Here is a 20,683-nt window from a genome sequence, read left to right on the forward strand (position 1 = left end):
ATATATGGCATTTGCTTAGCCATTTATCTGTCCATGGACAGTTGGGTGACTTTTCACCTTTTATTTGTTGTAAATAATGAACGTGGGTGTGCAAATACATCCTTGAGGCCCTGCTTTCAATTCTTTTGCATTTATATCTGGAAGGGGAATTGATGGATCATACAGTAATTCTGCTTTTAATTTTTTGAAGAGTTTCCATGTTGTTTTCCTTAGTGATTGTACCATTTTATAATCCCACCAATAGTGAATGCACAAGGGCTCTAGTTTCTCTCTTATCTTCTCCAGCACTTTTATTTTCTGTTTTTTTTTTTCATAGTAGCCACCCCGAGGAGTATGAGGTGAGAAAATACCTATTTGAAAAATAGTGTAAATCATGCTAAAATAACTTTTCCTTGTAAAAAGTCAAATAGTACAGTTATGATAATTATCTGTTTTCCATCATCTGCGTCCCTTTAATCCTCTTCTAAGAGAAAGCCTCTGTTACCAGTTTGGTGTGTGACCCTCCAGATTAGAAAGGATTGCTATATCAAATGTAAGTACTGTACTGAATGCTTATTATGGGGTGGGGGGGCATATTCTTTTAATGTTTGGAGAATGCAGACTCATTTAGTTTCTCTTTATTTTTTATTCAGTTTATGGCACATTACTAAAGACAGCAATGCAGCCTGATTTGGGCAAAATTGTTTATTGTTTTCATCATTTTGTTTTACCCTAAATTCTTTTACATAATCTATTTTTTGTTTTATGTTCTTTTTTTTAGAACATGAATAACCTCAAAAGTATTGTCAGTTTTCATAGGCGTAAAAAAAAATCCCTATCAGATTTTTCCCTCTTAAGCAACTGGAAAGAATCAGATTAAGAGCATTTTGTTTTTAAGTGAAAAATGCTTTCAGATGGAAATTTTTGCAGAAAAGGTTGATTGAGGATCAAAGAAGTAGTGTAACATTTAGGGAGAAAATGCATAATTGTGCCTCATTTCCTGTAAATATAGGAATATCTAATTTTAAATGGCATTTACTTTTAAAATGTTCCCAAATGCCATTTATTTTCTACCCACAGTGATAGATACAAAAGTGATGTTATCCAGTAACTTTGGAGATAGCTACACATTTTAGTGTACAGGTTATATGACAGCTAGTTATATAATAGCTAAAATGGGCAGCAATTAAAGAATTAGATTTATTTATACAGTTTTGATACCAAGTTATTTATTTTGAGTAGATTAGCGTTGAAACCCCATCTGATCTTGAAATTAAAAGAGAGCTTCTGGATTGAGAATGTTGATATGTAAAAGTCATGGTTTATGGTTGCTTGTATTTGTTCCGTCTAGAGATTGTAGCTGTTGTTGTTTAGACACTCAGTTTTGTCTGACTCTTTGTGACCCCGTGGATTGTAGATTACTCTGTCTATGGGATTTCCCAGGCAAGAGCACCGGACTGGGTGGCCATTTCCTTCTCGAAGGGATCTTCCTGACCCAGGGATCCAACCCAGGTCTCCTGCTTGGCAGGCCAATTCTTTACCACTGAGCCACCTGGGAAGCCCATAGATTGTAGCTAATTATGAGTATAACTGAAAAGATTGTAGTGTGGTATGAGAAATCATCCTTATGATCCAAACCTTTGTTTCTTTTGTTACTCTTTACAGAGACTGTTCCTAGTGACATTGAGTCTTAACATCAATCGGTTGGGTGACTTTGCTTTAAAAAAAAGGAAGACAGGAAGGCAGGCAAACTTTCTGATTGTTGATTTCCTTTCTCTCTACAGTTGTTCCCCAGAATTTCCAGTTGTGGTACATGATTCCTTTTTCTGTGTTACTCCTGTCCTTTGTCTGGTAATGCACTTATCACAAATGGCGTAATTATTTGTTTATCCAAACTTTATTAGATTGTGGGAGCAGTGACCGCATCTTATTGTCTTTGAAGTCTATTTTCACTGTTTCATTAAAGAATTGCTTTGATGTTGTCTTGTGTGTGGCTTGGTAAGGCTATTAAAGGACGTAGGGAAACTCAGAGAAAAAGAGCTTTTTGGAAAAAGAGAACTCATTATGAGGTAGCAATTGAAAAACCTGATGGGGATGTCCATGGGGAGTTAGACAGCCAAGCTGAGGCTTAGGGAGCGACCAGGCCTTGGAATTGGCCTACTGATTTGGGTATCAGTAGCACCCCAGTCCAGTACTCTTGCCTGGAAAATCCCATGGACAGAGGAGCCTGGTAGGCTGCAGTCCATGGGGTCGCTAAGAGTTGGATACGACTGAGCGACTTCACTTTCACTTTTCACTTTCATGCATTGGAGAAGGAAATGGCAACCCACTCCAGTGTTCTTGCCTGGAGAATCCCAGGGACAGGGCAGCCTAGCGGGCTGCCACCGTCTATGGGGTCGCACAGAGTCGGACACGACTGAAGCGACTTAGCAGCAGCAGCAGCAGCAGAGAATGGGCGGAGAAGGCGATGGCACCCCACTCCAGTACTCTTGCCTGGAAAATCCATGGACAGAGGAGCCTGGTAGGCTGCAGTCCATGGGGTCACAAAGAGTCGGGAACAACTGAGTGACTTCACTTTCACTTTTCACTTTCATGCATTGGAGAAGGAAATGGCAACCCACTCCAGTGTTCTTGCTTGGAGAATCCCAGGGACGGGGAAGCCTGGTGGGCTGCTGTCTCTGGGGTCGCACAGAGTCGGACACGACTGAAGCGACTTAGCAGCAGCAGCAGCAGAGAATGGGAGTTGAAGACTTAGATTTAATGAAGTTGTGCTGGAGTGAGAAGAAGAGACGATTAAGTACTACTCTGACTCATCAACCTTGAAGAGATGGGCAGACAGAGAAAGAGAAGGCCCGTATAGAGATCGGTGGAGTGCCCTACAAAGCTTAGAGAATGGAGCTAGAGCAGAATCTTAGAAACTGAAGGAAGAGAGAGTTTGGTGGAGGGGTCACCAGTTTCAGGGCACAACTGAGATGCCAGGTGTCCTTTGCAGTTTACTTACTGGGAGGTCATTGGTGGCCTGGGAAAGGCCACTTTTAGATATCTTGAGTAGTGAGGGGAGGAGGGAATAAAATAGAGAAAGGAGGCAGAATCTGTCTTTCTAACTTTGTGTTGACCTATACATACAGGAAAGTGCACAGATCACAAGAAATTTTTACAAACAGACTGTACTGGTATATCTTGTACAAGAAACCTTCAGGGCCCTTCTGCTTACTCCCCAGCTCTCTAAGGATATCCACTGTTCTGTCTTTCAACCAATCTTTTTTTTTTTTTTTTTTTTTTAATGTCAGTGGAGGAAGATAGAAGGATAGGACAGTAGTTAGGGGACTAGGGGTAGAGGGAATTGTGTTGTGTTTAAGATGGGAAAGATTTTCTTGAATGTAAATAAATCCCATAACTTCTCTAGTGGTTGGCCAGTCACTGTTTCTTTTTATGTTTAGGACAATTTTCATTTCATCCTTTCAAGTGTTTTTAAAAGTAAGTACAATTCAGTGTTTTTACAAACTTAAGTTGAATAATTGTTCCTCAAGCATCTGCTTTTGGAATAGTGGTTTTCTAAACTTGGCTGATCATGGGAATAGATTCTTGGGACTCTCTTAGGTTTACTGAATCAGACACTCTGGGGGAAGGCATTGGAATCTGTGAGTCTAAAAAAACTCCCAGGTGATTCTGAAACCTTTTACGTTACACAGTCCTGGTACACAGTACATTTTATTGAAAAGGAAACTGGTGTGTGTATGTATACATACAGAAATACACACTCATATATGTGTATATATATTTTAAATTTATATATATGTATAGATATTTAAATTTATTTTATTGACCTAAAGTTGATTTACAGTGTTGTGTTAGGAAATTGGCATAAATTTTTAGTGGAAATTCTAGTAAAATAATATATCTGTAATGGTGGGAGAATAAAAGTATACTCTTCTTAATAATGAGAGAGACTATATGCTATGTTTTCCATAAAATTGATAAAGCAAATTATCAGGGTTTTGAGCCCCACCGTTCCTGAGCATCTTTGAATAATTCTGAGGATGACTGATTCAGTTTGAGATTTTTATGTGTCCCTAAAGCAGTCTGTTTAGTCAGAGATATGGTTTTTCCAATAGTCATGTACAGATGTGAGAGTTGGATCATAAAGAAGGCTGAGTGCCAAAGAATTGATGCTTTTGATCTATGGTGCTGAGGGACCACAGCTGAGGGACTCTTGAGAGTCCCTCGGACTGCAAGGAGATGAAACCAGTCAATACTAAAGAAAATCAACCCTGAATATTCATTGGAAGGACTGTTGCTGAACCTGAAGCTCCAATACTTTGGCCACCTGATGCAAAGAGCCGACTCATTAGAAAAGACCCCGATGCTGGGAAAGATTGATGGCAAAAGGAGAAGCGGGTGGCAGAGGATGAGATGGTTAGATAGCATTACCCACTCAATGGACATGAATCTGAGCAAATTCTGGTAGATAGTGAAGGACAGGGAAGCCTGGGGTGCTGCAGTCCATGGGGTTGCAAGGAGCCGGACACAACTTAGCGACTGAACAGCAACAGCATAGCAGTTTTCCTGGGACACAATCAGAAAGTTGTCCTGGAGCTAGAGTTCTGGCCAGTACACTTTTATTTGCAAAACAAGGACAGTTTAGCCTCTGGGTACCCATTGTGATCTGAGTGTGAACTCACCTGATTCATATCTTAGTTAAATGTGTACAGGAATCTGCCCTTGCTGCTAGTGCTGAAGGCTAAACTCAATCTTATGTCTGAATCTTAAAAAAAATTTTAAGTTATAACCTGAGTTTTTTTGAGTTAACTCATAAGCTTCCTGTAAACTCTCAGGGACCATGTCTGCTTAAGTGTCGTATCATGGTGTGCATGCGTGTGTTCACTTCAGTTGTCTGACTCTTTGCGACTCTATGGACCATAGCGTGCCAGGCTCTTCTGTCCATGCGATTCTACAGGCAGGAATACTGGAGTAGGTTGCTGTGCCCTCCACCAGGAGATCTTCTTGACCCAGGGATACAACCTGTGTCTCTTACGTCTCCTGCACTAGCAGGCGGGTTCCTTATCACTAGTGCTACCTGGGAAACCCATGTTACCTGATGTGGAAAAGATATGTAAAAAATATTTGTTTTAAAATGAAATTCTAGTTGACCTCTTCCAATTGTTATATCTTATATAACACTACTTCCCTAGCCAGATTTGTTTTTGTTCTTGTCAGTCCTTGATGAGCTCCAGTGGAGAGAGCAAGAAGTGGAAGCCTTTTAAACAGTGGTGGCCTGCTCTTTTACAGTATTTCCTGTTAGGGCTCCATCCAACCAACTGCCAATCCTGGTGTTCAGTTTGCACTGACAATCAAGTGCTCTGTGGACTATGTAAAACAAAAGTTGAGAGACAAAGAGAGTCCACAGGTCTAAGATGGAGAATATACCTTGATAAGCACAGCATATAAGATGTATTCTTAGGGAATATAGTCAGACAGAATGAAAGAGGGTTTAACCACATGAGCCAGAGAACTCCATGACACTCCCTCTGAAGTTTGCAAACGCAGGGTCACCAGCTGACCTGTTTCCCCTATGACTATGGGTCTCTTACAGCTACCTTTAAAATCTCAAGGAAGCCAATACATTGGTCTCCTTAATTTGAGACCTTCAACTAGCTGAGTTCCAGGAGGGGCGTCCAGTGACTGAAGGGCACACTACAGAGGATAGGCTGGACCTAAAGCAGTGCAACCTTTGGATCTAGTTAGTCCCGTGGCTGTAGCTTAGCACTCATTGAAGATACAGAGTGGACTTGACTTTGATCTAGCAAACCAGACTCTTCTAATTCAAGGTCGAGAATGTTTAATCGGCTCTTAGAAGGTGCATATATACCCAGTTTCTGAGCCAAACCATCTACCCTGGGTGGAGAGTGAGCCTGGCAAACAAGGAAAGATCCTCAAAGACTGTCACTTGGGACAGTGAGTGCTCAGGCCATGGGTACACATAGTCTAGAGATCCTAGCCCCTCACCAGAAGAGGTCCAGGGGCGATCTCACTTCTCAGGAGGTATTTTCAGTCTGGTTGTACCATAATGGGTCAGGATCCCTCATGGAGAGAGAACACCTTTGTGTTCATGGCTCACAGGGCAGCATAACAGGAGTGCCCATGAAGAAAAGGTCAGAAAGCCAGTGCTTTAGTGATTATGACCAGTTGGTTAAATCTTTCTTGAGGACATAAAACTTGCAGATTCATATTCTTTTTCTTCATTGGGGAGATAAAAGATTAAATAAGATTCTTCTTTGCTTATTTTATTGCCCTCACACTTTCCTGGGGTGATCTCTGCCCATTTTAACAGACTTTCCTTCTTAAATTCTGATATTGAGTGGCTTAACCCAAACAGTCAATATGAGCTCTGATAAATTATCATAGCCACCCAGTAGGGGCCCACCATTGAGAATCTCCATTTTGATAACGTCTGGTCAAGCCAGATGGAGTAGTCTCTCACCAAGAGGAGCCCTCTTTGATACCAAAAAAGAAAATAAACCACCCAAGATGCTGGGTAGTGAATCAGCATCAGACTTCTCTGCCTGTTGATCCTTTACCCAGGCTCTTCCTGTGAGTTTCCACTGCACAGGTCAGTACCACCAGATCCTTACCATGGTCAGGTGTATGGCTGACTCATTCCTGAGAATGACCCTTGACCTGCAGTTTCCACCCATATTTTGGCATAAACGACATGATTTATGTGTATATGAATTTTTTTTGACAATTTATACACATTGAGATGCACAGGTTGTAAGTTATACGGATTGTAATGTGAGCTTTGACAAATGTACACACCTTCTGTAACTCTCACCCAATCAAGATATTGATCATTTCTGTCACTGCAGAAAGTCCCATTGTGCCCCTTCTCCAAAAGTCTACCCCAAACACAGTTCACCTCCCAAGCATTGTTGTTGTTCAGTTCCTAAGTCGTGTCTGACTCTTTGTGACTCCATGGACTGTGGGACGCCAAGCTCCTCTGTCCTCCACTATCTCCCGGAGTTTGCTCAAACTCATTCCATTGAATTGATGATGCCATCCAACCATCTCATCCACTGTCTCCTCCTCCTACTGCCCTCAGTCTTACCCAGCATCAGGGTCTTTTCCAAAGAGTCAGCTCTTCACATCACGTGGCCAAAGTATTGAAACTTCAGCTTCAGCATCAGTCCTTCCAGTGAATATTCAGGGTTGGTTTTCTTTAGGATTGAGCGGTTTAATTTCCTTGCAGTCCAAGGGATTCTCAAGAGTCTTCTCCAGCACCTCAGTTCAGAAGCATCAGTTCTTTGGCGCTCAGCCTTCTTTATGGTCCAACTCTCACATCTGTACATGACAACTGGAAAAACCATAGCTCTGACTATAAGGACCTTTGTCGGCAAAGTGATGTCTCTATATTTTAATATGCTGTCTAAGTTTGTCACAGCTTTTCTTCCATGGAGCAAGTGTCTTTTAATTTTGTGGCTGCTGTCACCGTCCACAGTGATTTTGGAGCCCAGGAAAATAAAATCTGTCAATGTTTCTACTTTTTCCCTTCTATTTTCCATGAAGCGATGGGACCAGATGCCATCATCTTAGTTTTTTGAATGTTGAGTTTTAACCCAGCTCTTTCACTCTCCTCTTTCACCCTCATCAAGAGGCTCTTTAGTTCCTCTTCACTTTCTGCCATTAGAGTGTTATCATCTACATATCTGCAGTTGTTGATATTTCTTCCAGCAATCTTGATTCTAGCCTGGGATTCATCTAGCCTGGAATTTCACATGATATACTCTGCATAGAAGTTAAGCAAACAGGGTGACGGTGTAAAGCCTTGTAGTACTCCTTTCTCAAATTTGAGTCAGTCTGTTGTTCCATGTCTGGTTCTAACCATTGCTTCTTGACCTGCATACAGGTTTCTCAGGAGACAATTATTGACTATGCTAATTTCTATCACTGCATATTAGGACTAAGGCCACAGATTTTTAAAGCAGAAAGATTTCCTTAAAATCTAAATGGTGAGAGATATCAGGAAATAATATTTAATCAAGTAAATTGGCACTCCTCAAGGCAGGAGGAGGCCTCCAAGGAGACTTTTGTGAGTATCTGGACACATTTTTGACTTACGGCTGGGAGGGGTTGCACTGGTATCTAGTGGGTACAGGCCAGGATGCTGCTGTGCCCACTGCAGTGCACAGGACAGCCTCCCAACAGAGAATGATCCAACTCAAAATGGTAGCATTGCTGAGACTGAGAAACCCGGAAGTAAACCTCTGCAGAGAGAATTGTGGCCCTGGGGGATGTTAATTTCTGGATGGCCCAGGTCTCTGGGGATGAGGTTTTGTTGTTGTTTTAATTTGTTGAGAGCCTGCAGTAAACTGAAAGGGCAACTGCAGGAGAGAGCTTTCTTAAGTGCTACCACCCTTGGAGCCACAGTTCCTGCTGTGGAATGGGAGGGAAGGGAGGCTTGGGTCAGGAGAGGCTGACAGGAGAAGAGGGAGATGAAGAAAACAACTTGGGCAATAAAAGGGCAGGCTTAGCATAATATTAAAACTAGAAAAATGGGCAGGAGTGGGGAAAAGTAGAGATTAATGACTCCTAGGCACAGCAGATAAGAATCTGCCTGCCAATGCAGGAGACTCAGGTTCAATCCCTTGTCTGGGAAACTCCCACATACTGCGGAGCAGCTAAGCCTATGCTTTAGAGCCCTGGAACTGCAACTTCTGAAGCCTGCTCGCTTAGTGCCTGTGCTCCACAACAAGAAAAGCCACTGCAATGAGAAGCTCCTGCTTCGCTGCAGCTAGAGAAACCCCATACAAAGCAATGAAGACCCAGCACAGCCAAAATAAATAAGTAAACTTAAAAAAAAGTTAATGACACCTAAAGTACACGCAGCAGAATAAAAAATAAACAAGTGAGACTACATCAAACTCAAAAACTTCTGCACGGCAAAAAAAAAAAAAAACAAAACCATCAATAAAGTGAAAAGACGGCCTATAAAAAATGTTTGCATACCATGCATCTGATAAAGGGTTGATATCTAATATATAGAAAGAACACATACAACTCAGTAACGAAAAACCAAATAACCCAGTTAAAAAATGGGCAAAAGACCTGAATAGACATTTCTCCAAATATGATATTCAAAAGGCCAGAAGATACATAAAAGGATGTTCAACATTACATGTCATTAGGAAAATGCAAATTAAAACCACAATGAGATATCACCTCACTCCTGTTACAATGGCCATCATGAAAAAGACGAGATGAATGCTGGCATAGATGTGGAGAAAAGGGAGCCCTTGTGCACTGTTGGTGGGACTGTAAACTGATAGGGCTACTATGGAAAACAGTGTAGAGAGTCTTCAAAAAAGACTAGCAGCAGAACTATTGTGCTCCAGCAATTCCACTTCTAGGACTACATCCAAGAGACACAAAAACACAAACTCAAGAAGGCATCTGCACCCCCATGTTCATAGCGTTATTTATAACAGCCAGGACAAGGTTTCATTATATATATGTGTGTGTGTGCACAATATACATACATTTCTTTATTTACTCATCTATCAATAGACACTTAAGATTGTTTCCTTGTCCTGGTGTCTGTTGATAGATGAGTAAATAAAGAAATGTATGTATATTGTGCACACACACACATACATATATATAATGAAATATTGTTCAGCCATAAAAATGAAATCCTACCATTTGTGACAACATGGATGGACCTTAAAGGCATTATCCTAAGTGAAATAAGACAGAAAGACAAATATCATGTGATCTCACTTATAAATGGAATCTAAAAAAATCCTAACTCATAGAAGAAGATATCAGAATTCTGGTTATGATAGGTGGAGGATGGGAGGAGGGGGAATCGAAGGAAGGTGGTCAAAAGGTACAAACCTTTGGCTATAAGATAAATAAGTACTAGGCATGTAAGGTACAACATAGTGGCTAGGGATTACAGTGGTGTACAATATATACGAGAGTTGTTAAGAGTGTTAATCCTAAGAGTTCTCACCACAAGGAGAAAATTTTTTTCTTTTTGTCATTTATGAGAAGATAGACATTAGCTGAACTTGTAATTGTTTTGCAATATATGTAAATTAACCATGCTGTACACAAACTTAGGCAGCGATGTGTGCCAGTTACTTCTCAGTAGAACTGGAAAAATGCATATAAATTCCAGCAAAATGTTAAATTTAAAAAGTAAATGAGTTGAGATTGAAAATAAAAGATGAAAGGGAGTGAGATTAATCATTAAGAACATAAAAGTAGAAATCTGAATTAAAACAGTAGGCCGTGAGAAGAAATATGTGAAAAGTAGGGAGGATTAAAGATTGAAAGCAGGAATCAAGAATTTAAAAGGTCAACACAAGGCATTGTATCAAATGAGGAGGAAATAGGGGTCAGCATGAACCCAGAATGCTTGGATGGGGAAGTGGGAAAGGGATGAGGCACCAACTGTTGCTGGTAAGAAGGGGAATTGAACAAAGTCGGGGTGGGGCCAGCCAGCTGGCTCAGTGGAAAGTCCCCAGTATCAGCAGTGTTGTCAGTAATCTGAACAGACCCAGAGGGCAGAGAGCGCTGAGTTGGCACCTCCAGATACCAGCAGCCTGATAGGCCATCTCCTGGGGAGTGGGAGGGGCATACTGTCAGCAGTGGCTCACTAACCTTCATCCTGAAAGCAAAAAAAATTAGTGGCAGTATTGCCTGGAAATTAATACCTTTCAAGTATTCCACTTAGTGATTCGGGGGGTGGTCATTATTTTTAAACCAGTTTAAGTAATAACCATTTCTTTTTTTAAAAAATCGCTTCCAGCTCTTTGTTTGCTTCTGAAACATGGGAATTTCCTTTTGTGTGTGTGTGTGACTCCAGAAGTAAATTTCAACAGACCTTTTGAGGTTTTAACTAGCACTATATGCTTTGTGAGTATTTCTGAGTAGCCTAGTCTTTCACATTACAGGCATTGCAAATCTCAGGAATAGGATTTCCATGATGCAAAATCATGCCTGAGTAGTTAGAACAGGTCAACCACTCATTTACTTTTTGCCTGTGTTCTGTCCCTTCATGCTGGCAGAAACTATTCTTGAGCATTTTTAATGTGTTAAGCACGGTTGTAGGCATGAGGAATACAGGGTGAGACACAGCCCCATCCTGAAAGGGCTTCTAGTTTGGGAGGCAAAACTTCATAGACATAAATAAATGGATAAATAAGACAAGAAAAGCAATAAACCTCCATGCTCCTGGGCAATTGTACAGAAAGCAAAGCAAGTGTAGAACATTCTAGGTGGAGGAACCAGCATGAATGAACCCATAAAGCTGGAAAACAGCATGGGAAGAATGCAGGAGTTCAAGTTTTATGGGAAAAGGCAGAGTGACTGATGAAGTTAAGAAGGTGGTTGGGGTCAGATCATAAATGGGCCTCTTAGGCTCACATAGAAGTCCTAGGTAATAAATACCAAAGGATCTCAAATACAGGTAGAAGATAACTCAGGTTTGCAGTTTAGAAAGATAATTCTTTTGCAGTGCGGTGGTTTGAGTCATCAGAGGGCCAGGTGAACAGTTAGAATTAAGCTGTTGAAACAATCCAGGAAAGAAACAAGGGCCCAAGGGGAGAAGAAAAGAGGAGAGAGTAAATTAAGTTCTTTTTAACAGGTAGAATTAACAGGACTTAATAACCAATAGAATGGGGGGTGTGGAGATGACCTTAGAGTTTCTGATTGTGTTGTCTAGTTGGAGGGTGGCACCATTCCTGAGAGAAAAAGTAGATGAACAGTGGGCATTTCTGGTGGAAAGATTCAAGATGGTCAAGTGCTGTGTATTAATTTTTTTAATTTATTATTTTTAACAACTTTTCTTGATTCTACAGCACACATTCACCTGTCAGGCCTCGTATAGACTTGGAGGCACAGTCAAGATCCTGATGAGCTGGTTTTGGGTGTGTTTGGTGTTGGGAGCTTGTGTCCCATCCAAGTGGAAATGTCCAGAAGTAATAGGATAAGTGAGTTGGGAGCTCAGAAGAAAGCTCTGGCCTGGAGTTGCATGTCTGGGAGTCACTGGCTTTGTGTTGAAGCCATGGGCATGAGTGACCCGGTCAGGGAGAGCAAGGCACAGAAAGAGTGTGAGTTCAGAAACTGAGATTAGGGGAGAGCAGCTCTGGGTATGAATGGAAAGCGAGGGCTGCTGAACATTTCATTCTTAGAATTACAGAAAGGATCTTCACTCTATTCAATGAATCAATTGGTGAGATCATTAAAAACTCCTTCCCCTGTTATTGGTGTGTGTGTGTGTGTGTGTGTGTGTGTAGTGTATCTTTTATTTTACTTAAAAGGCTAAGTAGAAAACTCAGGAACTACTGTCTTTTGGAAATGAAGGTAAAGGTGACTTGGAATTTTGAGTCCATGAGAACATGTTTTTTAGGTTCTGACTTCCATAAAACTTCAAGAATACATTTATTTCCCATAATGCACAATAAGCCCTTTGGAGCAGAAGTGGCTGAGGTTGCAAGTGTGCCCACGTTACACACCTTCAGTTTGGAGAATTGGGAGAAAGCTTAAATTGCTTCTGTGTTTCAGGTAATTCAGAGGTTCGTGGGGCCGGCCAGCCTGAGCCTGCTCACCTTCAAGGTCTATGCATCATCAAAAAAGGACTCACCTCACAAAGATACTGTGAAGGTTAATGAGGTAATATGTTGTGATATATTTTGAATATCTGATAGAGTTACGTTGGGAAGAATACAGATTAACTATCAGGAAGATATAACAATTCGGAAGATATTTAAAAGGAGGAAATATATTTCCTTATAGTTGTTATTATATCTGGGATGCTGCTACACTATGGCTTTTTCAACTTTAATTAATGCTACTTAGCTAAGGGCATAATTAAGGAATATTTCTTAGATTTTTACTGGGGAAACTGCTCTATCCCAGTAGATTGTAAGCACAAGTCACTTCTAAGTGATCTTCCTGCTTCTAGACTGCTTATTAAGCCAGGAAAACATTCACATTTTTTCCTCTCCTAAGCAATTAAAGACCAGGGCTCATCCTGCTTCTTGGCTGGATTAGAGGCTTATAAGTAGATGCTTAATAAATATGAATATATAAAACAAGAAATCATCTCTCCATTGTTTACATTCCTTTTTGTGTCTACTTCCCACTGATTATTTTGGCTATTTGGTTTCTTTTGAAAGTAAAATACTCTGAGTAAAGTATCATAAAGATCTACCTTCAGTCATGATCAGGGTTACTTGAATGGTGTTTACATAAAGCTAAATAGCTTATTTTTTTGCCCTTTACTCTCTTCTTTTCAGGCCTTGGGGCAATGGCATCTTTGAGGGTGAAGAAGGCAGCCCGTGGTGGCTCTGAAACATTTCCTCTCTGCCTGGGGAACAAACCTGCTCTCCTGCTTTCGTTAGCGTTAGACTGATCATTAGAAGATGACTAGAATAGACTAGACTAGAACTAAGTCTAGACTGACTCTTCAGTTACTCTCAAGCTTTTTTTCCTATCCCACCACCCACCCTTTAGAGTAATAGAATCCTTTTTTCAAACTAAATCTAAGGTGAAATAACAAATACCAGTATATAAAATGGGTGAAGAGGGCTGCTTTGTTTGCTACAAGCAGGGTCGGAGGAGGCTGCGACACCTCAGAAGAGCCCTGCTCTCTTGGCCTAGGCCTTATTAAGAGTAAGTATGGTGCAAAGATGGTCTAAAGCAAGGTTCAGGGTGCACATAATGCTTAGTCACTGTAGTTCATGAATTACTAGAAATATGGTGCTTATAAATTTGACGATTATTATTTCATTGCTGTCTACCCTTCTTCATTTTTTTCTGTTTTGTTTTTCAATCTTTACAGCTTTCACTCTACTCTGTTCCTGAGGATCAGTCTAAATATGTGGAAGAACCAAGGACCCAACTTGAAGAAAGCATCTCTCATCTCCGACATTATTGCGAACCATATACAAGTTGGTGTCAGGTACAGCTGTTCTGAAAATAGAATGAATGCATTTCTGTTTAGAGTCAGTAGTGAAAAGTCTATATTGGCTCTAAGTTTTCAGAAAAAGGCACAACAAAGGGCCCCACGATAAAGAGTGCCCACCTTAAAAATGTTCATCAGTGCCATCTCTGGAAGAGAGCAGAGAGCCCTAACTTCCTGGTGGCAGCTGTTGCCATAGCTGCGGACAGAATTTCCTTCCCACTGGGCAGAGAGTGTCACATTGCCCAGAGAGCAGAGGCCCATGGTACTTATCTTTTTTTTTTTTGGCCAGGCCTGCTTGGCTTGCGGGATCTTTTAGTTCCCCAACCAGAGCTTAAACCCCAGCCACAGCCGTGAAAGCTCTGAGTCCTAACCACTGGACCAGCAGGGAATTCCCCCATGGTACCTATCTTGTTGGTCATGGCTATGAAAACATTATTGTCCACCAGGGAGGATACTGGGACTTGAACTTTAGTAGGAGGAAAAGGGTACACTGCAAACATTTATATATATTAAAGTTAGGAAGTTTCTCTCCTCACAGAGATTCTACAAGTCAGTACCACTTTAAGCAGGATGGGTACAGAGCATTTCAAATGCAATAACAAGAGAGTAGATAACTAAAAGAGGATGGAATTATATGTTTGAGTACTGAAATGTTTCCTCTAGTGATCAAAGATCTGCATCTACAGATTGACTTGTGCTGCTCAGGTTTTAGATCAGACATATGTCATTATGTTCATGAAAGCGCATCTGCAGCTTTTAACATTGGAAACTGAAACTTACAGTCTACAGAATGTTTTTGTGGACTTTGATCTATATATTTGCCATACTTGATTTTGAAAATTGATGACAAAGTAACAGAATGTAGATGTGTGTGCTGTGGTCTAGATTTACTTTGATTGAGATTTATAAACTCAGTTTTCATCCAGATCTTTTAAAATTTTAAATTTCCACTGTCTGTGCCACTGCTGAACTTTTGTTCACCAATTTAGAAAGAAAATGGTAAACATAGACCCTGTCAGCAACATAAATTAGGCCATTATACTAGAGTATCATAACCATATTATAGTTATGAAATACCTAAAGATTTTACGCATAATGTACTGTAACACATTTAGACTTTATTCTCTTATTCTAGAAGATTTTTAAACCATCTGCTGGTGGTTAAGATAAGGTCAGCACATTTGCAAATATTTTTGTACCATGTAGGCATGACTGCATGACTACTATTATTTCTCTCTTGCTCTTTTTTTTTTTTTGTGGTTAAAAGTACTTTGTCTCTTTACCTTTCAACCTAAGGTTGCTTTTTGTTTTTTACTTTCTTGTCTGTGCTTGATGCTTAGTGCAGCAAAACGCCTCTGAAGCTGACAGAATAGTAATCAACATGTTTATTTGTACTGCTTATAAGTAAAAAAGCTTTTTTGTGATTATACTAGTTTTATTTTCCTGTAGATTGAACTCTTCGTGAATGAAAATACTTTTCATTCCTGATTCCATTTTCAGACCTACAAGTTCTAGTCCCTTTCTTTAAGAACTAATTTAATTTTCTTAAATTAGAACTGATTCTCATTCTTAAGAACTGATTTAGTTTTTCCTCATAGTTAACAGATTATGCAGCAGAAGAAGTGGGCAGTCAGTCTAAACATTGATCTGTAGCTTTTCTTTTTTTATGTGCAGAAAAAACTAATAATGGATTTTAATGAAGCAGTACTCGATTTTTTTTTAAATGTCCTTTATGTCCTCCCCTAAATTCAGCATTTATTATTTAAGGCCATTTAACAGTATTAGTATAACTTGCTCTGACTTGAACTGAATTAAAATAAACAAATCATTTTCCAAGTGGCAGCTGGTTCTGATATCTTCTAATACGCACATATCTCTTTTTCCATTTTTTACTGTAGACTTCTTGAAGGTGGATACTTTCTAGCCTAGTTCCTTGTTTTCTTTAGGATCATCTGATGTTCATGTAAAAAGTCTTTTTATTAGTAAGAGAATGTTAATACTTCATTTGCTCAAGATTGGGGTACGTGTCTCCAAATCTGGATATAGACTCCTTTGTCACATTAAATCGGGTCATTTCTGCTTCAAATGGGCAGTTTTCAGATACAGGCTCTAAAATCATGGCAAATCAGGAAATAGACTTAATATGAAAGATTTAATCTCACAGGGAAAGGATTTCCACTTTAATTATCGAGGGGATTGAGTGTTTTTCATCCTTTTCAGTTGCAGTAGAAGAATAAAAAGGCTGGGTTGTTGAAACCACTCTATTTGAAATCTTTGCTTCCTGTGGCAATAATAAGCCATTCTGCTAAGCAATTTGTGGTGAACGGGAAATTACAAAAGAAAAAAAAACAACACAAAACCCCTCAGATAGACAGTAAATCACTTTGTTCAAGAAGTGCTAATAACATGATAATTTATTCAGTAAAGACAAATACATATTTATTGTTACTTTCTAATCAAAAAAGTCTATTCATTCTTTTTTTTATCTTTTTAGGAAAAGTACTCCCAAAATAAGCCCAAGATTCAAAGTTTGGTTCAGTGGGGCTTAGGTAAGTTGATTTTTAATTAGGCACAGTCAGTTTGTTTGACATTGGATGTTTTAACTGGTATTCCGTGGATGGACTTCAGGGGATCTGTGAATTCCTTAAAATTATATGTAGAATTTTAGAGCTATTTGGAAATTTCTGGAAAGAGGATCTGTTTTTTCCATCAGATTTCAGGAAACTAGTGTCCCCATTCAGGTAAGTCTCTTCAGGATCATTAGGATTGTTGACCTAGCAGGTGCAGATACACTGGATTTTCTTTTTTAATCTGTTTCTAGATGCAGTGTCCTAGCTCATCTATAGGTTTTCGGAATCAGGATCACTCATTGGCATGGCTATTAACACATGTTATAGAAGTCTAGATGCAGGAAGGAACTAGGCTAGTGTGCCTAGGAAAGGCTTTATTGCATGATTCATGTGTTCTTACATGTTTTCATTTGTTTTTTATCATCTTTAATTGTTTTTCACATTCACTTAACACATATTGGGTGTATGTGTGATTTCACAGTCTTGTGTTCAACTAATATTAGGAAATTAATAGACATTGATCATATTTCATTCCCTTTATTGGGCATCTAAACCAATCATCCTCTTCTTTTACAAGTGTTTGTTTCCATGACAGAATAAACATGAGTACCATTTATTTCTCTGTGAAGATCATCAGAGCATTGATGTGCTAATACCCCTGAGACTACCTACCATATAAATGAAGTCTTCCTTTGAAGATAGACATATTAGTGGCTTACCAGTTCTTTAAATTATTCATGTGGATTAATATCTTAATTTTAAAAACAGTTATTCAGTGCTTGTTAAGTATCAGGGGCTAATCTATGTGACTTGCAAGTATTAATTGATGTAGAATCCTCATAACAACTCTGGCAATTAGGTACTTTGTTACCTTCTTTTTTTCCCTCAGGAAGCTAAAGATGTCCTGATCTTTTATCTCTGTATGACTGAGGTGATCTCTTTGTTGTCACCTGTCATTTCCCATAGAAGTAAGCAGTATTTGCAATATGAGTCTTTTTTTTCTTCTCTTGGACTCAGTTACCGCAAAGGCTCTTAAGAAGAAACATTCCATTATGAGTTGCGTTGTTGTCTGCCAAGGCAACCACTCCATTTCCCAGCAGTCACAGCCAAGATGTGTTAACTAGAAGCTGGACTTCGGCTTCAGTGCAGTCTTAGAGTCCCATTTGTTTGTGATTTTCCTGCTTTGGCTCAGCTCACCAAAGGATCTGGGTGTCCTATCACCTGCTCTGTGTTCATGGCTACAGTTGAAAATAACATGCTGGTAGGCAAAAATAAAGAGAAGTAGAAAATTGCCTCAAATGACCCAGGCAAGTTAAAATCAGGTTAAAGGCAAGACAGGAATTGGTGCAAACAGCACAAACCCTATTGGAGAAGGCAGTGGCACCCCACTCCAGTACTTTTGCCTGGAAAATCCCATGGATGGAGGAGCCTGGTAGGCTACAGTCCATGGGGTCACGAAGAGTCAGACATGACTGAGCGACTTCACTTTTACTTTGCACTTTCATGCATTGGAGAAGGAAATGGCAACCCACTCCAGTGTTCTTGCCTGGAGAATCCCAGGGATGGTGGAGCCTGGTGGGCTGCCATCTATGGGGTCACACAGAGTCAGACACGACTGAAGTGATTTAGCAGCAGCACAAACCCTATAGCAGTATTTAAAATGATCACCACAGTTCCCAAAGAACCCAAGGAAAGGAAAACTGGCATGTGTCTAGTCTTATCTGGAGTCTAGTCTTAACTGGAGTATTCCAGTTAGTTCAGTTCCACTTTCATTTGTTAAGTCACCACCATGGCAGGCATTGAAGAGAGAGGCTGAGGAAGACAGTGGTCACAACCACTGAGGTGCATATAATAAAGTGTCCAATACTATCTCAAATACAGAGGCATTCGTAGACCACCATCGAAGGTACAGAGGAAGGAGACTAGTTTAACAGAGATTGGGGAGATGGAAGCAGTCAGGGAAGGAGTTCTGAGGAGGCATCGTGCAAATGAGGTCATCAGGCATGTTCAGGCGTGGCAAGTAGGCTCACATGTTGCATTTGTTTGTATTTATCTATCAACAGTGACTATTTCCCGCATGTACTTGTGCTAGAAGTTTCCTTCAGTGTTTAGATTTTTCATTTCTTGAGTCTGAATAATGAATTCAGATGGCAAAAGATATGTTTTTTTCCCCCCTGAGTCTGATATATTTGGCTTCTGAGTTTTAGAGAGCAATCAACAAAGCTTCAGACAGTGACACATCTGTCCAAAGATTTATCCAAGTTTATTCTGATCCTGTGTTTGAATAGCGAGAGATTCCTGTAGTTGTATTTCTCCCTTTATAAATAATTGATTCAGATCTGTTGCCTTCAAGAATTATGAAGATAATCTAATGTTACTGCCAGATTATCATCAGACTAAAAAGTGTTTGAGAATTGGATACTTACTATGTGACTAGTAAATCATGTTTATCTCTCACATAAAAAGAACTTGTTGAAGCATATTAACAGCAGACTACATTATTTGAAAAGTATTTGATACTACATATACTTTTATATATGACTTCTTGTTTTGTTCTTTTTGTTTATTTTTTTTAATTGAAATACACTTGGGGTGTGTGTTTTATTTATTAATGAGCAATTTATGGTACTATTTTCTGGTCTGATTCTATTGTAGACAGCTATGAATATCTCCAAAATGCACCTCCTGGATTTTTTCCAAGACTTGGTGTTATTGGTTTTGCTGGAGTTGTTGGACTCGTTTTGGCTAGAGGTAGGTACAATTTTGTAGTTTTTTTAAGAAAAAAATTCATAAATCAGAGATAAGATATATGTTTGGTTCTTTGTTTTCATTTATCAGTTTTTGAAATGAGTTGGCTTCTGCATATAGCCTTCTTGGTGTATGATTGATATCATTATTTTCTCCAGTATATTTGATTTTAAACATATATAGAAATTGTAAAAAAAAAAAAAGAAAAAAATTGTGTACTTTTGATTTAAAGAAGAAGTTAGTTATCCTTCATAGGCACATTTACTTCATTTACTTGGTCAAATTCCTGTTGCTCTTCAGTACAGAAAGTGAACTTTTGTTAACTAAGACCTGTCACACCTGAGAAACTGTTTCTAAATATTTCACTATTAAGATCAGGCTAATTGGTTGGAATTCTGGGAGTTTACCTCTTAAATGTTATTGTACACATGTAGAATGGCATATGTTCAAGGTTGTGCACTGTAGTATTTTTTTGTAATATAAAAGATTAGAAAGTAAAAAAAATCAGGCTATTAATCACAGTACAGTGATTTCATAGAGAGCTTATAATTTCTTGATGTCTTATAGCTTCAGTCAGTGATGATAAAATAACTTTTAAAATACTTAAAGTTAGAAGCTAACAAATATCAACTTAGAGATATTACTACATCTTACTACTGGATTACAAAGTATTTATAGGAAATACAGGATGATAAAATACTTTACCGTAATGAGATGAATTTGTTATGAACTACTTGGAAGTTTCACTGGTTATAAAATTCAGATTACAAAAATTTCTAAATTAGAAAGATTATGAACCCTGTAATCAGGTTCCAATAAGAGATGACTATAGAGACTAGTTTGATAACTGTTTCTCAATATTAAGAACCTTTCTATTACAGGCCTTAACTGTTCTTTTACAATATGGAAGAATGCGGTCCTGTTGTACTTCCTGTGTCCTCCTCCCATTTGGTGCAGAATATATAAGAATTAAAAGCAGAGTTTATTTTTGCTAATCGACTTGGGCAATAGTTGAATCAGCTTTTTGTCCCAAACTTCTTTCCCCTCCTTCTGTAAAGCTGTCCAAAAAAGCATTCCTATCTTATTTAGATAGTGTTTAGAATTTATGGAGATCCCAAGGCCAGGGTGTTGGAATGTTGACTGGCTGTTAGGAAGCCAGGAATGTGGAATCAAGTGAGATTAGCTTCCTCCTTCCCTCTCCGTGGGGAGAGCACATGGAACAGTTTTACAGCTCCCTGTGCCATGCATGCGCTCTGCACTGTGTTCATCCTCCGCACATCCACTGGGCTGACAGTCCTGAGGACGACCGGAAACTGTGCTCCCCTGAGCAGATCAGCAACAGAAGGACATCTGCTGCTGCGGGGCCTTTGCCTTTGTCTTTATTTGCTTGTTTGTTTAGATGTTCCCCTCTCTTTTT

The 20,683-nt window shown here is 39.4% G+C and overlaps 1 protein-coding gene across 1 annotated transcript in view; it reads left to right on the forward strand.

Moving 5' to 3' along the window:
* The window catches only part of APOO (apolipoprotein O), a 50,256-nt gene that overhangs the window by 12,353 nt on the left and 17,220 nt on the right, over window positions 1–20,683 (forward strand). Inside the window, exons 2-5 of the mRNA XM_055565572.1 lie at window positions 12,547–12,654; window positions 13,826–13,945; window positions 16,443–16,497; window positions 19,174–19,269. Coding sequence (XP_055421547.1) covers window positions 12,547–12,654; window positions 13,826–13,945; window positions 16,443–16,497; window positions 19,174–19,269 — 379 coding nt within the window. The remainder of the gene's footprint in view (window positions 1–12,546; window positions 12,655–13,825; window positions 13,946–16,442; window positions 16,498–19,173; window positions 19,270–20,683) is intronic.

This window comes from Bubalus kerabau, chromosome X (genome assembly GCF_029407905.1).
Source record: "Bubalus kerabau isolate K-KA32 ecotype Philippines breed swamp buffalo chromosome X, PCC_UOA_SB_1v2, whole genome shotgun sequence".
Lineage (NCBI taxonomy): Eukaryota > Metazoa > Chordata > Mammalia > Artiodactyla > Bovidae > Bubalus > Bubalus kerabau.